The sequence below is a fragment of the Gorilla gorilla genome, chromosome 4, assembly GCF_029281585.2.
Source record: "Gorilla gorilla gorilla isolate KB3781 chromosome 4, NHGRI_mGorGor1-v2.1_pri, whole genome shotgun sequence".
Lineage (NCBI taxonomy): Eukaryota > Metazoa > Chordata > Mammalia > Primates > Hominidae > Gorilla > Gorilla gorilla.
The window spans coordinates 46,587,304-46,606,851 of NC_073228.2; the positions used below are offsets into that span (position 1 = coordinate 46,587,304).

General features: G+C 40.1%; 1 protein-coding gene across 28 annotated transcripts in view; it reads right to left on the reverse strand.

The window, feature by feature from the left end:
* Positions 1-19,548, reverse strand: part of KANSL1 (KAT8 regulatory NSL complex subunit 1) — a 194,578-nt gene that overhangs the window by 128,304 nt on the left and 46,726 nt on the right. For all 28 annotated transcript variants that reach the window (XM_055387798.2, XM_055387799.2, XM_055387803.2 and 25 more), the window contains one exon: positions 10,758-12,141. In XM_055387798.2, the coding sequence (XP_055243773.1) occupies positions 10,758-12,046 (1,289 nt within the window). In that variant the 5' untranslated portion in view covers positions 12,047-12,141. The remainder of the gene's footprint in view (positions 1-10,757; positions 12,142-19,548) is intronic.

Here is a 19,548-nt window from a genome sequence, read left to right on the forward strand (position 1 = left end):
TGGTCTTGGGTCTCAACTGTAAAACAGGGTATCATCATCATATGGAAGATTTAAAGACAACAAACCTAAACTACCTAACATACAGAAAGGTGTGATCAATAAATACTAATTCCTTTCTTTTCTTCCTTTTTAAAAAAAAATAACTTCAACCACTTCCTAGATGTTAGTCTGCCCTAGCAAAATGGCCCTCCTCTACCCATCCAACTTTTTTTAAGACAAGGTCTCACTCTGCTGCTCACGCTGGAGTGCGGTGGTGCAATCTCAACTCACTGCAACCTCTACCTCCCAGGCTCAAAGCAATCCTCCTACCTCAGCCTCCCATGTAAGCCGGGACTATAGGCGCATGCCACCACGCCTGGCTACTTTTTTTTGTAGAGAAGGGGTTTCGCCATGTTACCCAGGCTGCTCTAGAACTCCTGGGCTCAAGAGATCTGCCCGCCTTGGCCTCCCCAAGTGCTGGAATTACAGGAGAGAGGCACCACGCCCATATAACCCATCCAACTTCTACTCCACAAAAGAAAATGAGTAATTTTCTTTTACTCATATTGTAGGCTTAAGGATGTATCTGGTTAAGATACATATGGCCATTACACCTTTCCTCAAAAAATACGTATTACCAAATTAATGTATAATAGTCTTCTGAATATAAACATAAACGCCATATTTTACATGATGGTTGGTAGACCTCTTTTCATCAACCAAATCCAATGAGCAATTTGATTCTGTTTACACTAAAAAAGCTAGTGCTTATGCCCAGGAGATAGGTAAAGAGCCTAGATTATTATCTTGATCTCTTATTAGCTGTTTGACATTAAGTTACTTAAACTTTCCATTCTGCAGTTTGAGTCTGTAAAATTATCTATCTCATTGTACTGTTGCAGGATTACATAAATTAATTTGTAAAAAGCTCTTTATAACTAAAGAGCTAAAAACAATTCAACAAATGTAGGCTATTATTTCTCTACCAGAATGTCTCAACTCTGTTGTCTGCTTAGGCAAAGTTGGTTAAAAACGTTGTTCCCGGCAGGGCACAGTGGCTCACACCTGTAATCCCAGCACTTTGGGAGGCCGAGGTGGGCTGATCATGAGGTCAGGAGATCGAGACCATCCTGGCTAACATGATGAAACCCCACCTCCACTAAAAAAAAAAAAAAAAACACAAAAAATTAGCCGGGTGTGGTGGCAGACGCCTGCAGTCCCAGCTACTTGGGAGGCTGAGGCAGGAGAATGGCGTGAACCTGGAAGTTGGAGCTTGCAGTGAGCCCAGGTCATGCCACTGCACTCCAGCCCGGGCGACAGAGCGAGACTCTGTCTCAAAAAAAAAAAAAAAAACTTTGTTTCCTAGCTCACCCAATCAGTTCGGTCAAAATCCTCCTGGGTTCTCAGGTTTAAGACTAATTCAGCCCCAAAGGCCCTAAACTCTGCCACCCTGTTTCTTCCCAGGATACATCTCTCATTAAGTACCTGAGAAACAAACCGGAAACAGCAATTAAAGGGAGAGCAAGGAAATGGCACTACATATACAAGGGTGTTCAATTCCCTGGCACATGCCCTCTATTCTATTAGGCCTAAGTAAAACAACTTATAAGAACATGATTTTAAATGAACTATGACACCTCTCTCTAGTTGCCATTCCCCAATCTCCCCATTTCCCCCGCCCCCAAAACAATTTTCTCTACAATTCCTCTTACCTGAGTTCTGAATATAATCTACATGATTACTACAATGTTACTAAATAGGCTGCTAGAGCAAACCACAACATTCACAATTTAATAGCAAATTTTCAGTATATTCTGTTTGCACAGCAGACCCTACAACTTTCATCAGGCTTAAAATAATTTCAAAGCAATTTTGTCTACCATGGTACAAGAAACCTTTCTTCACACTTATAGAAATATAAAATCAAACAGGACACAGTTGCCACAAAGCCTTAACTAATGAGAATCAAAACTGGTAAGATTTATTCTTATGTTTACTATATACTAAACCCCCTTGGTTTCAAATCTATATAAACTCAATGTTTTCTTTACATTGGATATGTAAGCATAATTTTCCCAGATGCACAATAGAAAACTGGAGAAAGATAATTCACTGGTAATCATGAAAGGACATGACCTTAGGCATGAATTTCTACCCAGCTTGCAAAATAATCTAGTCTACTTTGGTCCATGTTTAGGGAGGTGGGGAAATAAAGTACCATCCATTTATAACAGAATGTGGACCCATGCTTTCCCTTTTCTAGTTAAAACTATTTGTTTTATCACACTGACAGAGCCTAATCGGGGGCTCTACAAAGGACACTCCAGGTATACCCAACAAAGGAAAATATTTAAATAAAAATTAATGAATGCCTACCTCATCTGCTCCTTCTCCATCTTGACATATCCATCCAATGTAGTTACCCCTGCCAAACAAAAATCTGGGAATCACCCATGGCACCTCTTCCCTTTTGCTCACCACATGCAATCAGTCACAAGCCCTCATCACCCCTACTTCCAATAACCAATTCTCTTAAATCTTTCCTGCCAAAGGCTGAGTCCACCATTCAGCTAACTGGTTAGCCTAAATTCACCTCTATTCCCCTTCTCCACACAAGCGGGGTCTGAAAAATACAAATCACGTAAGCCATGTCAATGGCTTCACAATAAAAATTTTAACTTTATATAATCAACAAGGCCATCTGTATGATCTGGCAACTAGCTACCTCTCTGGTCTCATTTCTCACTACTTGTAAAATACACTATACTTTGCTCTGTTCTTTGAGAGTCAAGCACCTTCCATTTCCAGGACCTTAGCATGTGTTCTTTCCTCAATCAGCAGCAAAGCCCCTTCTCACCCACCAATTCCCTCTTATCCTTCAGGTCTCAGCTTACATGTCACTTCCTTCAGAAGACTCACCATCACATCCCCATCACATGCTGCCTAGATATATCCAATATGCACCCTCAGATCACTCTGAACTTTGTTCCTGTAGCACCCACAACAATCATAAATATATCATCATCTATGTAATTACCTGCTTAAATATTAATCTCTCTCTAATCTATATTCCCCATGAGGGCAAGACAAGGATTGTATCTTTCTTAACCACTGGATCCCTAGCATCCCAGCATGTAGCAGGCATTCAGTGTAGAGTTAATGAATGAATTAATCAAATCCAAACTCCTCCAGTGAAGGTTTTCAGGTCTCTACAGAGCAACTCCTCCCCCCATTTATAGAAGATTATTTGGAAGCTTATTTCCTCACTGTTTTTTATTTTTTCAGAGACAGGGTCTCACTTTGTCGCCCATGCTGGAGTTTAGTGGCACAATCATAGCTTACCCAAGCCTTGAACTCCTAGGCTCAACCCATCTTCCTGTCTCAACTTCCTGAGAGCTGGGATTACAGGTTCAAGCTACTGCACCCAGCCATTTCCTCATTTTTAACACTTGCTGGAACTTGTAAGGAATACAGAAACCTTCATTTTTAAGACTCTAGTAAAGAACCTGGACTCTCATGAGCTATTAAGATTATTTTGCAAACTGAGTACTGAAATGCTTCTGGTAACCATCTATTGCTGTAGTCAGCCAGGCTTAAAACTTCAATCACCTATGATGATCCCTCCCGTCATTGCCCCCACACATCACAGTTATTAAGTCCCATTCAATTTACCTCTACATCATTTCTGGAATTATCTCTTTTTCTTCTCACATTACATTTATCATCTGTACCTATAATACTATGTCTTCAACATATCCCATTCCCATGGTGCCACCAAAGCCCTATACCTTTCAACTTGTCTTCTCTGTGTGCCCTGTGCTTTCTGCCTATACTGACCTCTCAGTAGGTCACAATCAAAAGAAAACTGTCTATCAAAATCTTTGCCAACCTTCAAGGTTCATTTCTAACATCACTAAGTGCCAGGCACTGTTCTAAACATTCATCTTTGTCTAAGTTCTTCACTCCCTTCACTCTTTAAACTTCTTGAGGATACAAACTTAGCTTATTCATCTGTTATCTCTTGTGTCTTACACATTTACTTACTCCATAAGTACTTATTATATGACTTTAACACTACCATAAAAGAGTACGTTCACTTCAGAGAACAAAAACAACAATCACAAGGTGGCAGAAAACACTATAGCAACTATATCTACGGTAAATGGGTAACACCCAAATTCCTGATGCCTAAGTTCCTTTCTTCAGAATCCCACAACAAGCACTAAGAATGATTTTCACTACCTACGTTTCTTCTCAGGAAAAAAATGAGAAAGGAATAGATGAAAAAAACACAAGTTCCTACTTCTGCCACTTGACGTCATGTGCAGATTAGGAGAAAAGCCAAGGGGCATTAAATCAAAGGTGTTCAACAAATGAAAGTTTACTCAGCTCTGAAGTAAATTCTGTAAGAATACAATGAAATTATTCCCACATTTCTATCCCATACATCAAGAAATAAGATAATCACTTTAATGGACTATGAAAAGTAAATCAACCAAAGAAATGAATGAAGGCATTAGAAGAACCAAAGCTTTAAGTCACAAGTCAAGAAACCTGTTTTGTTTCAACTTATACCAGTGCTTTGCTAGGTTCTTTGCCTCAGCTTCCCCCAATGCAAAAAAATGGTGATGAGAATAGTTTCATTCATGTTATTTAAAGATAAACAGTCACATTTCAAAGTAGTTTGAGACCTAAAGGTCACGTAGGGTCAGCTCCCTCACTTTAATTAGAAAAATGGTTACATTAGTCCTATAGCTAGTTTTTAGCAGAGAAGGGTTTAGCTGAGAAGACTTGGGTATCCTGGCTGATGTTCCTCCCAACCCACCACTTTATGAAATGATAAAGAGTAGAAAAATGATAGCCGGGTGTTTGGTGCATGCCTGTAGTCCCAGTTACTCCTGAGGCTGAGGCAGGAAGATCACTTGAACCTTGGAAGCAGAGACTGCAATGAGCTGACATCACGCCACTGCACTCCAGCCTGAGTGACAGAACAAGACTCTCAAATATATACATACATACAAACATACATAAAAAGTAAAAAATGACAAACCAATTTGATTGCCACTTTGGCAACATCATCTGTGTATTCTTAATAAATTCAAGTAAGAGTTACTTTTTTCATTTTTATTTTTACTTATTTATTTATTTGAAATGGAGTCTCGCTCTGTCGCCCAGGTTGGAGTACAGTGGTGCGATCTCGGCTCACTGCAAGCTCCACCTCCTGGGTTCTGGCCATTCTCCTGCCTCAGCCTCCCGAGTAGCTGGGACTACAGGGGACCGCCACCACGCCCGGCTAATTTTTTGTATTTTTAGTAGACACGGTGTTTCACCATGTTAGCCAGGATGGTCTCAATCTCCTGAACTCGTGATCCACCCACCTCAGCCTCCCAAAGTGCTGGGATTACAGGTATTTTTTTTTTTTTTTGAGACACAGTTTCACTCTGCCACCCAGGATGGAGTGCAGAGCTGAGATTTCAGCTCACTGCAACTCCTGCCTCCCGGGTTCAAGTGATTCTCGTGCTTCAACCTCCCAAGTAGCTGGGATTAAAGGCGTGCACCACCACGCCTGGCTAATTTTTGAATTTTTGGTAGAGATGGGGTTTCACCATGTTGGCCAGGCTGGTCTCCAACTCCTGACCTCAAGTGATCCACCCACCTTGGCCTCCCAAAGTGCTGGGATTACAGACATGAGCCACCAAGCCCGACCAAGAGCAACAATATAGAACATTCCAAAGTATCTAAAAAGCAAAACCTATAAACACACTAGTAATTCATTTTACCATGAGGTCTTCATAAACTCCAAGAGGATAAAATTCCCCAGGAGGGGCTAGGCACAGTGGCTCTCGCCTGTAATCCCAGCACTTCGGTAGGCCAAGGTGGGTGGATTACCTGAGGTCGGGAGTTCTGAGACCAGCCTGGGCCACATGGTGAAACCCCGTCTCTACTAAAAATACAAAAATTAGCCAGGCATGGTGGTGGGCGCCTGTAATCCCAGCTTACTCAGGAGGCTGAGGCAGAAGAATTGCTTGAGCCTGGGAGGTGGAGATTGCAGTGAGCCGAGATCATGCCACTGTATTCTAGCCTGGGCGACAGAGTGAGACTCTGTTTCAAAAAAAAAAAAAAAAGGGCTGGGCACAGTGACTTACACCTGTAATCCCAGCACTGTGGGAGGCCAAGGCGGGTGGATCACCTGAGGTCAGGAGTTCGAGACCAGCCTGAGCAACATGGCAAAACCCTGCCTCTACTAAAAGTACAAAAATTAGCCGGGCGTGGTGACAGGCACCTGTAATTCCAGCTACTCAGAAGGCTGAGGCAGCAGAATCGCTTGAACCCGGGAGCCAGAGGTTGCAGTGAGCCAAGATCGCGCCACTGCACTCCAGCCTGGGCAACAAGAGCAAGACTCGGTCTCCAAAAAAAAAAAAAAATTCCTGAGGGTGAGAAAACTCACTGCAATCAAGACCATCCAAAATTCAAATAAGCGCTTTAGTGTTACTGAACTGCATCCATAGTTTATTTTTACCCAACCCTGATCTGAAACAGACTTCAGGAGACTATTAGACAAAACACAGGTTAGCATAAATTCAACCAGAAATAAAAACATGAAAATAGGGAAACAAAATGAAGCTATTAAAAAGGTACAAGCTTAGCTCTAAATTTCCAGATGTCAATAGGAAAAAAGAAACCTAGTGAACAATTACAGCACCCAGGTAATAAAAACAGACTAAAAGCTTAGACAAACATACAATTATTCTTGGCTGCACATCTTTCTCCCTGAGGTCTTTATAAAGAAGGCATTGCAGAATACAGAGAATATCCTCAACAATATTTCAGTAATCACAATGAAATGTTTTATGAGGTTATTTTTATACTGAACTTCAAGATAAGCCTAGAGTAACAGTTGGGAGAAAAAAAAGAAAAAAAAAAAATTTCGGGGACAGAGAGAAAAAAAGAAAGGAAAAAAAAAAAACTTAGGAGAGAGAGACCTACATAATGTGGTCCAGGTACCCAGAACACTGCTGATTTAAGAGCACAATTAAGAGAATTTCTGGAAAAAAAATATTATTTTAACAAGTAGTTACTATATAGAAGTTTATAAGCACAGGACCCAGAAAACGAAAAGCAAATTTAGCAAAATGTGGAATGGGTCCAGAAATTAAACAAAATTGCAGGGAAAAAAAAACAACTCTAAGAGGGAAAAACAAAGAATATAAAAGAAAGAAGAGCAAGCACAACTCAGCAAGTACATTACATACATATGATAATTAAATGCTTTTATTTCTACATCTACAATTAAGAATTAAACATTAAGATATTTACGGAAGCATGCAGCTTCCTTCTTAATCCCATAATCAAGGAGATAAAATTTAAATTCCTGTATCTTCCACAGTGATGAAATATCATTGTTTAGTGACATCATATCAAACACAACGTACTGCAGGATTTTCAAAGAAGCAGTTATATGTCCACTGTACCAAGAAAGGAAGATATGTGAAATATTTCACAAAAATTTTCCAAGAAGAGTTTAAAACAAAAAGGGTAAGAGTTTTTAAACCAGACATAAAATCAGTCAACCATAAAAATTAATTTAAAAAACTCTCTCTAAAGTCTCATTTAGCAATATAGTTTACTGTCAAGCATAATACAATGATAAACATACAATTTGCTAAACATTCAACAACATAGAAAAATTAATCATTCTATAGCTAGCATGTACCTACGACACAGAATGGATCACTGTTTCTCCTCTGGGAGGTGGGAAAGAAAAAAAACAATTGAATTCTTAGTGAAGAAAGGGATTATAATTTCCACAGAACTCTCCACTTGTAATTTAAGCAACATCATTTAAAAACAGCTCATTCCAACAGTCTCCTCTACTAAATATTTTCATCAGGGCTGCCTAGACGAAACCTAGCCCACCGCTCTATCTTGGGCAAAAGAGTAAAAACAGACCAGCTACTGGAAGGGTGGGGGGAGCCAAAATTCACCAGCTGGGTCAAGTTCCTGAAGAATTAACTAACTACATTCTAGGATTCATTTCTCAGCATCAAAGAACAACTTTTTCTTCTTCTTTTTAAATTAAAGCAATGCCTCCATTCTCATTGTCTGGTCAACTGCTGAAAACCTTTAAAACACTCAGAAGTTCAACAAACACTTGGCTAAATAAATACCAGCCTTAAGAGTCAACCCAGTGATCTTGCTCAACAAGAACTTTAAAGTATTTATGCTTTACTGGTGGTTTTAGTTTAAATACAATTTTTTTTTTTTTTTTTTTTTTTTGAGACAGAGTTTCGCTCGTTGCCTAGGCTGGAGTGCAATGGTGCGATCTCAGCTCACCGCAACCTCCGCCTCTCACGTTCAAGCGATTCTCCTGCCTCAGCCTCCAGAGCAGCTGGATGTAGAGGCGTGTGCCACCACGCCCAGCTAATTTTGTATTTTTAGTAGAGACGGGGTTTCTCCATGTTGGTCAAACTGGTCTCAAACTCTCAACCTCAAGTGATCCGCCCGCCTCAGCCTCCCAAAGTGCTGGGTGGGATTACAGGAGTGAGCCACCGTGCCCGGCCCTAAATACAATTACAATGTGCAAAAAGAGCATGTACTTCAGAGTACTTTCAGTACCCAAATATGATCTAACGCATGAAAATTCAACTTTTTAAAGTATCAGTTGATTTAATTGCAAGAGGATTCAACTGATCCCAAAATGTTTCCTAAAAGCCATCCTTTGGCTGTTCTTATACACTTCACACCCTTCCAAACCATAAACCATTATGTGAGAAGAATGCTCAGAACTAAGTAGTGAATGAAAGGCCTTAAGGTTTTTCCAAGTCATTAAACTATCCTACAGAATAAGAAAAATTCTCAGGTACTTTTATTTCATTGGTTTGTAACACTTACCTACAACAGTACCAAAACTCAGAAATGTTTTCAATGCAACGTATCCTGAAAACAATAAGCTTATAGTGTCTAGGTGCTTTTCTGTTACTCAAAATAAGTGCATGCAATTTAAAATCCTTTAACTACAGTGTTTATTATACCTCTAAGCACAAAATATTTAACGTTAACCAAGATATTTTTAAAGCGGTGATTTAAACAGCAAAGTTAGTGGGGATAATGCCATGAATATTAGCAAGCTGAATTAAGCTACTAATCCATTTAAAGAAAGATGGGTCACGGAAGAAGCAAGCCTCTGAAGCATTTGCTTTAAATCTAAATACAGAAGTGGACTTGAGCACAGTGAACTAACAAATGATAATAGAACTAGGTCTACAAGGAAGAAATTCAGCAAAAATTATCCATTTCTTCCTTCAAAATAGAAAAAAAAAAAGTTTCATTTCAGATACAATATCCATACAGATAATATAAACAAAATTGGGAAACCAGAAAATTTACTTTTAAAAATCACAGCTGTCTCAACAACCAAACACTCCAGTGAAAATCTTCATCACCTTTTAATACAGTCAAGGAAACACCAATTCTTCCCACATATTCATCTTTTTCAGCCTTCTCTAGTAAGCCAGCCTCTAGCAAAGAGAAAATGAAAGAAGATCTACTAGTCAATTATCCTGCCCCTCTTTTCCAACTCCTCATGCTCTCTCTCAAATCTGATATTCCTAAGGAGATAAATGCACTTATTTAACATGTATCTTTAAGTATGTTATAATATAGTACTGCTTTATTTAAGTACATAGATGCTGAATTGGGAGTGACAGGAGTGAAACGTCTCTGTCTCCACCATGCCAATTTGGAGTGCCACCCATAAAAAGCTTATGTAAAATTTTCTCAAACCAACAGATTTAGAAAAACCAGTAAGATGAGGTGGGCGGATCACGAGGTCAGGAGTTCGAGGCCAGCCTGGTCGACATGGTGAAACTCAGTCTCTACTTAAGAAAAGAAAAAAGAAAAAAATTAGCCTGACTGGGTGGCGGGTGGCTGTAATCCCAGCTACTTAGGGAGGCTGAGGCCCGAGAATCACCTGAACCCGGGAGCCAGAGGCTTCAGTGAGCTGAGATCGCACTACTGCACTCCTGCACTCCAGCCTGGGCGACAGAGCGGAACTGTCTCAAAAACAAAACAAAACAAAACAAAAAACAACAACAAAAAAAACAACCCAGTAAGAATTTATTCCAAATACATCAATACATTTAACTCAGCTTAACAAATCTGCTTAAAATGGGCTTTTTTTTTTTTTAATAGGAAGAGAGTCAGGTTGTGAAAGTAGACTGTGCTTGGAGGCGATGTATTACATATTCTGAAGCATTTTCTAATTGTCAGTCCTTAAAATGTAAGAAAATCTCAAGTGTTAAAATTGAAGACTGGGTGTGCTCTCTGCTGAAAGTTCAATCAAAAGCAACTGTAATTTCCTACAAAGGTAACTAGGTCAACTCAGCATTTGTCCCTGCTTACTGGAAACAACAAAATCTCAACAATCAGGCCATTAACTTATCATGTCCTATATATAGTTTCAAAAGAAATCTAAATTCACTCTTAAAGAGGTACTAGTACAATTTTACACATAAGATGTCTCCTAGTTATTTTTCTTAGTAAGACTTCAAAAGGAAATTACCACCATTTAGACTACAACAACACAACCCTGCAGCAAAAATATCTTCCCCTTCTTCACTAGCATGTATATGCACTCATCTACCCAACATCAGGGAAAAAACAAACGGAACCTAGACACCTATGTACAAAGAATCACATTCTCTCCATAATGGCGATTCATTCATTCTTCCTTGTGCCAACATTTCTCAAGAATGCTATCATGCATGAGGTCTACTCACAGGGGTACATGACGCTGCTCGGGATCAGCTCTGGTCAGTTCTTCCTCTTCAATATCAGACTCCCCTCCTGAACTACTGTCAGTGACATCTGAATCAAATGCCTGTTCACTGCACCTCAAGTTGGCTATGCCACTAGCTGTAAATCTCTCCAATTCTTCTGAAATTGAATTGCTTTTCAGAAAGTTGCTAAGTCCCTCTGAAGTGGTGGTCTCACTGGCAGCTTTTCTCAAGGCAGCTTCAGCCTTTCGAGTCAGCATCAACTGGCTCCGTGGTCTCAAGGATTCCAAGTTTGGCAGTTTGCTCAAAGTCTTCTCCAAAAATCCACCCAGCTGATGTTGTATGTGCCTCTCAACCTGCTTGGCTTGCACAACCTGTAAGCGCTTTTGTAATCTGCGGGCACGGCTCTCAATGTCAGCCTGTCGCCGCAGTAAAGCTGTTATCCTTGTGTCAGAATCTAAAGCACTGAAAAGAATGGAAGACAGGGGAGACTTTTTACCCTCCAATTTGACACCCCCCAAGTTAGAGCTGGAGTCTGTACCAGGTGATAACCTACTGCTTCCTTGAAGTGCCGGCTGTTCCATGGAATTGACAGAAGATTTGTTTGCAGTGCTATTATTGCTATACAAAGTTGTGTGTTCTACATCAAGGCTTCTGTGTGGAAGAGTGCAATTGGTCATACCCCCCTTCAAGTCCCCAGATTCAGAGCCTCCCATTTCACCCCCATGAAGAGCAGATGAAGTGAGAGCCCGTTTTCCCCCATTGAGGGAAGTGGAATTGTCATGATCAGAATGTGTTGAACTTTTAGTCAATTTCTTAGCCAACCCATTTACAGGTGCTTGTGGCAGAGCTGTCTGACCACTTGTATTCATGGTTCTAAGATTTTCTAAGGAAAACTCCAAAACTGGCTGTCTCCCCAACAGCTCAGCTCGGAGTTCATAGGACTGAGATAAGAGAGGATGAGATTTAAGGACTGTCTGCTTGCTGAAGACCCCTTGCAACTTCAAAGACTCCTTTGAGGGAACAGATGTTACATCAGAGCAGAGATAAGACGCCACCAGTGGTTGCAGCTTTCCCAAGTCTTCCTTGGTAGGATTATTTCGGAAATCTAGGCTGGGATCCTCTGCAGCAATGGCTTTTCTTTTGGTTCCGTTGGCAGCAATAAGGATGTTGGCGTTGCCGTTATTTTCGGCACTGCCAGGGGACAAGGTAGAGGATGGGGGAGCCAGTTTGAACCGGATATGGTGTGCTTCAGCTGCTGCGTCAGTGAGAGCGGGCGCCATCGCAGCCATTCAGCACAGAGAGACAGGAAGTCCAGCCTCTCCCGATGCCGAGGCCGAGGCCGAGGCCAGCTCCACGGCCCCTTACTGCCTCCCCAGAGAACAGACTAGAAGAGAAAGGAGAAAAGAATATTAGAAATACAAGCACTTTTAAAAACATGTATATTTTTAACAAAAACACTACTTGAGGCTGTTGTCTAAACTGCCTCCAGAAAGAAAACACTCTGGAGCTAACTGTACCACAGTTATTCTAGAGACCCAAATATCTTTCATCTGGGAGAAAGGGGGAGGCAAAATCCCTGCACAAGAGAAGGAAGAATTGCACCCTTCTTCTTGTCATTTGTTACCACAGATTGAAAGGTGCCAAAACACAAGTTCGATTCAGAGAAAATCACAGATTGTTAAAATTAAATCATCTCCATTAAAAAAAAAAATCTCCTTAAGCTTGTTGAAATAAATGGATTTAAAGCAAGACACATCAAACTAAACAATAATTAAACAGAAAAAAATTAGTAAGGAATTCCCGTGTTCACTAAAAAAAGTATGCCAAATATCACAGGTCTGTGCATTTTTCTGGCCAGGGAATCCAGTTTTCATCAGCTTCTCACTTCTCTAGAAGTACAGATTATACTACAAAGCTAACTGTTACCACATCTGTAATACCAACTTGTTTCATCAGTTTTCTTTTCTTTCAGATCAAAGTGGTCATCAATATCTTCTCTACTGGCTTCTTCCTCTCAGCCTAGGAATTTACTCAAGTATCTTCTGCCCTCAGTACAGCCTCTCTCTCATACTTAATTGCCCAAATATCTCTCTTTCCCTTTACCCCAAAACTTCTCTAAGAATAGTATAAATAACTGTCTCTGCACTCTTCACTCTTCCATAATCTGGATTTCACCCCCTACTGCTCTGGCAAAGGTCACCAGTAATCTTATTATCAAATCCAATGGTCAAGTCTCAGTCCCCATTCTATCTGACTTCTCTGAAGCACTGGACAATACCGACCTTCTTCTAATTCTTTCCTGATGTCCTTGTACTATCATCCTCTTCTCTTCCTCCTGGACCCTTAAATGCTGGTGCTGCACAAGGTCCCTTCTGCCCTCTTCTCTCTCAACAACCACTAGTACGGTGAGGTTTCTTAACCGTAAGAAAAACTTCTGAGCTGCACTAATCAAGATTCCTATACCTCTATGTTCCTCAAGCCCCCTGAAGCTCAGAATTCACTTTCTCCTTCCAGCACACTATTCCGCATCCTGTTTCATTACCTTAAGTAATGACACTGCTTTTATTTAGTAACCAAGCTAAAAATCTCAGTCATTTGCCTCTGTTTGATCCCCCTTGATCTATGTGGTCTGGGAGCCAAAGGAAACATACGTAAAGAACTAAGCCAGTTGTTCTTTAAAGTGTGGTCTCTGGACTTCTGGGGATCTCACAGGCTATTTTGGAGGTTCGTGAAATCAAAGGTATTTTCATAGCAATACTAGAATATTATCTGCCTTTTACACTGTGTTGACATTTGCAGAGTACAAAAACAAAGGTGAACAAAACTGCTGGTACATTATTAGCACAAATCAAGGAAGAGGCACCAAACTATACTAATAGTCATTATACTCTCCACTCAGTTTTTCTTTTTTTAAGGGAGTTCCACTTAAGATGTCCTTGATGAACAGCAAAAATTATGAATTATCTTGAGCCTTTAGTGCATTTTTTAAAAATATTCTTTGTGATGAAAGGGAAAGTATGCATAAAGCACTCTGCTGCTTTATGAATTCTCAGGAAAAAGCACAGTACAACTGAGTTGCAAAATGAACTAGAGCTTTGTTCATGGAACACGATTTTTACTTGGCAGAACTACTGACAAACATTATTTGAAACCTGCTTCACTAGCAGACATTTCCTTGCAAATGAACAAAGTGAACCTGTCACTTCAAGGAAGACCACTGACGATATTTGCTGCCAATAATAAAATCTGAATTTTTTAAGCAAAGATTAGTGTTTTTGAAAACTTGTATCAACAATCATGAACTTAAACATTTTCCCAATATTTTATTTGGTGGGTGTGGGTGTGTGTGTGTGTGTTTAACAGAGTCTCGCTCTGTCGCCATGCTGGAGTGCAGTGGTATGATCTCAGCTCGCTGTAACCTCTGCCTCCTGGGTTCAAGTGATTCTCCTGCCTCAGCCTCCCGTGTAGCTGGGACTACAGGCACACGCCACCACGCCTGGCTAATTTCTGTATTTTTAGTAGAGACATGGTTTCACCATGTTGGCCAGGATGGTTGCAATCTCCTGAACTCATGATCCTCGGCCTTCCAAAGTGCTGGGATTACAGGCCTAAGCTGCCACATTCGGACTTTCTGAATATTTTAAAAGCCATTTCTGATTTAACAGACTTGTGATGATATTAATGAATGTGAATTTTTGATTGCATATAATGTAATGTGTAACATTTGGAAGATCTGCATAACCCAGTGAACAATAAAATGTCCAGTGAATGTCAGGAAATCATGCATGGGTAAAAAGTTTAAGTGCAAGACAAATCATTTATTTGTTGCTGTTATTTTGAAACAGGGTCTAGCTCTGTCACCCAAGCTAGAGTGCAGTGGCACAATCATGGCTCACTGAAGCCTCAACCTCCTGGCTCAAGTGATCCTCCTGCATCAGCCTCCCAGTAGCTGGGACTATAGGTGTGTGCCACCATGCCCGGCTAATTTTTTGAATTTTTGTTGAGATGGAATTTCATTTTGTTGCCCAGGCTGCTATCAAACTCCCAGCTTCAGCCTTCCAAACTCCTGGGATTATAGGCATAAGCCGCCATGCCCAGCCTGAATTACTTATTAAATATTTTTTAAATTTCTCAAAGTTCATAAGAAAAACAATTTATTTGCTGTCCTCAACAAATTTTAAGAGTTAAAAAAGGGTCCTGAGACCAAAATGCTTGTGAAATCACTGGACTAAGCAACCCCGTCCCTGCCCCAAATGAGGGCAATCTCCAATTTAATCAAAAATGCTTATCTTTGGAGCAATACCAACACAGGATGGTAGGCCCTACAGGACCACAGTAAGCTTCTTTATAGTATGACAATTTGAATCATTAACATAAAAATACTCAAATAAATGACTGAGAAAACATTATTCATAAAAGCACCAATATACATATGGGTCGAATCTGTCTCATTGCTGTGTGTGTGTGTGTGTGTGTGTGTGTTTTGAGATGTAGTCTCGCTCTGTCGCCCAGGCTGGAGTGCAGTGGCGTGATCTCGGCTCACTGCAACCTCCGCCTCCTGTGTTGGAGTGATTCTCCTGCTTCAGCCTCCCAAGTAGCTGGGACTTCAGGCATGTGTCACCATGCCCAGATAATTTTTGTATTTTTAATGGAGATGGAGTTTCACCATGTTGGCCAAGCTGGTCTCGAACTCCTGACCTCAGGTGATCCGCTTGCCTCAGCATCCCAAAGTGCTAGGATTACAGGTGTGAGCCACTGTGCCTGGCCTCATATAATTATTAACACCAAAAGTTTCTTGTTCCAGGGTTGTATTTTAACCAACACTCTTTATGAACTAGATTTTCAGGGCTTATGGAGTTTTCTCCTGTGGGCTTTCTGGCATATGGCATTCTGTGTGGCACAAATTATTCTATGTTGTCTTTTCCCATTTCTAACTTTAAATATAATACTAATTCCTAATATATTATTAAACATTGTGTTACAGACCAGTTGACAGTACTAATTCCTGTTATTAAACATTGTCTTATAGACCAGTTGACAGCTGGACCAATATAGTTGTTAAAAATATTTTGAGTCACTTTTATAATATGCAAAGGGTTTTTCCCATGGACAAACAAAAATCACTACCAGATAATTCCCATCAATTCAATCTCCTCCCCTTTTGAATGTCAATATGTAGTTGATATGAGCAATGCAAGGAGGCATATTATCAGTGCCAGATGATTAATACAACATGTGAAGAGTAATTGTACCCTACTGCCTGACAGCACTACAGTAAGACTTAGCAAGGGCAGGAAACAGCTTCCCTCTGAGGACCCAGGCAAGGGCACAAATATGCTTTATGACTTACATAAAACTTAGGAAAACCCAGGCTCACTCCAGCACAAATGAAAAAGAGGGTCATAATTAACATCACATCACAGAAGGTGCTTAAGTAGTAAACTTCTCAAAGTTATTCTGAGATTATTCAATTCTTTAAAGCTTACAACTTTAAGAAAAAATGCCGGCTTAAATCCCATCTACTCCAGCTGGGCACAGTGGCTCACGCCTGTAATCCCAGCATTTTGGGAGGCCGAGGCAGGCGTATCACCTGAGGTCAGGAGTTCAAGACCAGCCTGGTCAACATGGTGAAACCCTGTCTCTACTAAAAATACAAAAATCAGCTGAGTGTGGCGGCGAGCGCCTGTAATCCCAGCTACCTGGGAGGCTGAGACATGAGAATCACCTGAACCCAGGCAGCAGAGGTTGCAATTAGCCAAGATTGCACCACTGCACTCCAGCCGGGGCAACAAGAGCAAGACTCCATCTTAAAAAAAAAAAAAATCCCATCTACTCCAAGACTTCTCTGAAATGATGTCTATGAACTTGACATTAACACATACACTTCAAAGACAACAGTTTATTTGATTTGCACTTTCTCCTTGGTCTCAATATCCCCATAGGATACACAGCATAGTGTAGTTACTAAAACAATCATCTAAGTAAGGGGGTGGGGGAGGGGAGAGAGTGCAGAGAACAGGAAAAAGTGACCACTTTTTCAGAAAAAATTCCCATTCCTAATTCCTAAATCTTGAGATTTCTATACCAAAGAAATACCATTTATTGACTTGACATACCTTTATTGACTTGAAATACTATGCTAAGATTCAACATTACTCCCAAAGATATTCATATGTAAGAGGAGCACTGACTCAAGTGAGCAAATCTCAGTTCCCATCCTGGCTCCACCTCCTGTAGGTTACTTAACTATTCTGTTCTTTAAGTCTCCTCATCTACAAGTAACAGAGCCTTCCCGACAAGGATGCTATGATGATGAAATAAGATACTTTCAATTACTTGGCCATGTACCTGGAGCAACCACCCAGTATTATTTGCACTTCTATTACACTGGAAACAAAAAGCAAACATAGAAGGAATGAATTTCCATGGCTTTTTAATGCACAGGAAAAAATGCACCTAGTTTGCAATTAGCTACAATTGCCATAAACCACCACCTAAGTTTAGTACTTTAATCTTTTCCCTGTTATGTCTAGACTTACTTTTAATATTTCATGATGTTGTTTATAATAAAAAGAAAACTGAATGCCAAAAACTCGGTTAAATTATTAAATATCCATACAATGGAATACTGTGCAACCCTAAGTGTGGCAGAGCTATATTTACTAACATGGAAAAGTGCTTGCTTCATTATTAAATGAAAAAAAGTTACAAAACAAAACACAGTATCATCTCAATTTTGCTTTAAAAAGTCATTGGTAAGATTCTTTTGTCTTTTGTTTCTTGGCTTATGTAAAGTCTCCACCATAAACATGTATTACTTCTATAATAAAATGGAGAGAAACAAAAAGAAAACAATGGAAATTCTTAAAGAGCCAATAACTAAGTAAAACAAGATCACAGTAACATTCTTTTTTTTTTTTTTTTTTAAGAGATGGAGTCTCGCTCTGTCACCCAGGCTGGAAGGCAGTGGCGTGATCTCAGCTCACTGCAAGCTCCACCTCCCGGGTTCACGCCATTCTCCTGCCTCAGCCTCCCCAGTAGCTGGAACTACAGGCGTCCGCCACCACGCCCGGCTAGTTTTTTGTATTTTTAGTAGAGACAGGGTTTCACCATGTTAGCCAGGATGGTCTCCATCTCCTGACCTCGTGATCTGCCCACCTTGGCCTCCCAAAGTGCTGGGATTACAGGCATGAGCCACCGCGCCTGGCCCATAGTAACATTCTTAAATTTAATATACAGAGCAAAACAATGATTCCTATCCCACTTGACCCCTACAAAATTTAAAAAGCTTCAATCTTCGACAATGTAAAGCAGGGAAAGACTGTCAAATTTAAGCAGTTCTTAGAGAAGCTCAGGGCTAAAGGAAAAAAAAACGAAAAACAAAAAAAGGAAGCAGTTCTACACAAACAGCACAACAGCCTATCTGATAAATCATCTTTCTCCAAAGAATACAAAGCCTTAAAAGCTATAATTAACTGATTAATCCTCATAACAACCTGGGCAGTAGAATTAGGGCTGAGACTATAATTTCTAATTTACCGGTGGGGATAAAGTCAGACTGTACATTCAGAATAAAAATTCAAGCCCCAAATATCCCAATTTTTAGTTCATTCAGTTTGTAAACTATAATCTGACAAATAAATACAGATGGAGCTGCTACACCTGCTGTCACTCACGCAAATTGAGATTCTGCAGTAAGCTTGTACAGATAAAAGAAAAGGCTACCTATTCAAGGTCATTTAGCTATAAAAGGTTGGGCTAGATAATCAATAGTTTCTCTCTCAGTTTCAAAGAAGTATTTTAGGGTCTGGAAGATGTTAAATGCACTCAGCAAGCAAATACATTTCGGAAAAACTTCCCAGATGGAGACTCACAACGTATTGCATCATACTGAATATGCAAATGTTTACCAAACTTTTTTAACAAGCACCTTTTTCCATTACATCTATTAATATCAAGCAGAAACATCATTGTGAGAAATACAAGTTGGGATAAAGTTCAAATATGTGACCTCTAGGGTCCCTTCCTATGTTAATTCTATTATTCTAAATCGCACCATCGGTCCAAGGACAAACTTCTACCTAACACAAGTGGCACTTGGGAAGCAAAAATATACTTCTAGGATAGAGTTTCTCAACCTAACCACTAACTGACATCTCACGATGAGTAATCTATCACAGGGGGCTATCCTGGCAGTAGCATGTTTAGCAACATCTCTGTTTTCCACCCACTAGATGCTAGTAGTGCCCTTCTGAAAATTATGACAATCAAAAATGTCTCCAGACATGTCAAATATGGGAGCTGGGGGGTTCAACAACACACCTCCCAACAGAGAACCATATCCTAAAGATTATACACACACATATATATACTCTTTCAAAAGCAAAACGTACCCAGCTGCTTCAAATACTGTAAGTCAGAACTAATTCCACACCCACAAATGAAAACCTCATTTATTCCCAGTCAATTTCCAAGACAAGACTCCAGATACACAAGAATAACCTGGAAGCATCCACCTTGCAAAAATATTTAGCTGCAGAGAACAAAGGGGAAGGAATAGGTCTTCCAGGTGGCCAACAAGACAAGTATTACAACCACACTTGCACTGAAAGCAAAAGCAAAAATCAGATGGGGAAGAAAAGTTTGCCCATAATGTGGCTTCTACGAACCTCTTCCTTCACCATTACCTCATTTCTCTACACAAAGGACGGAAAGAAACAGCAGGAAGGATGATTAGGGAAGTGTCCATGAAGTTGCCGCAATTTTAGCTGAGACTTGAAAATTAGCTAAA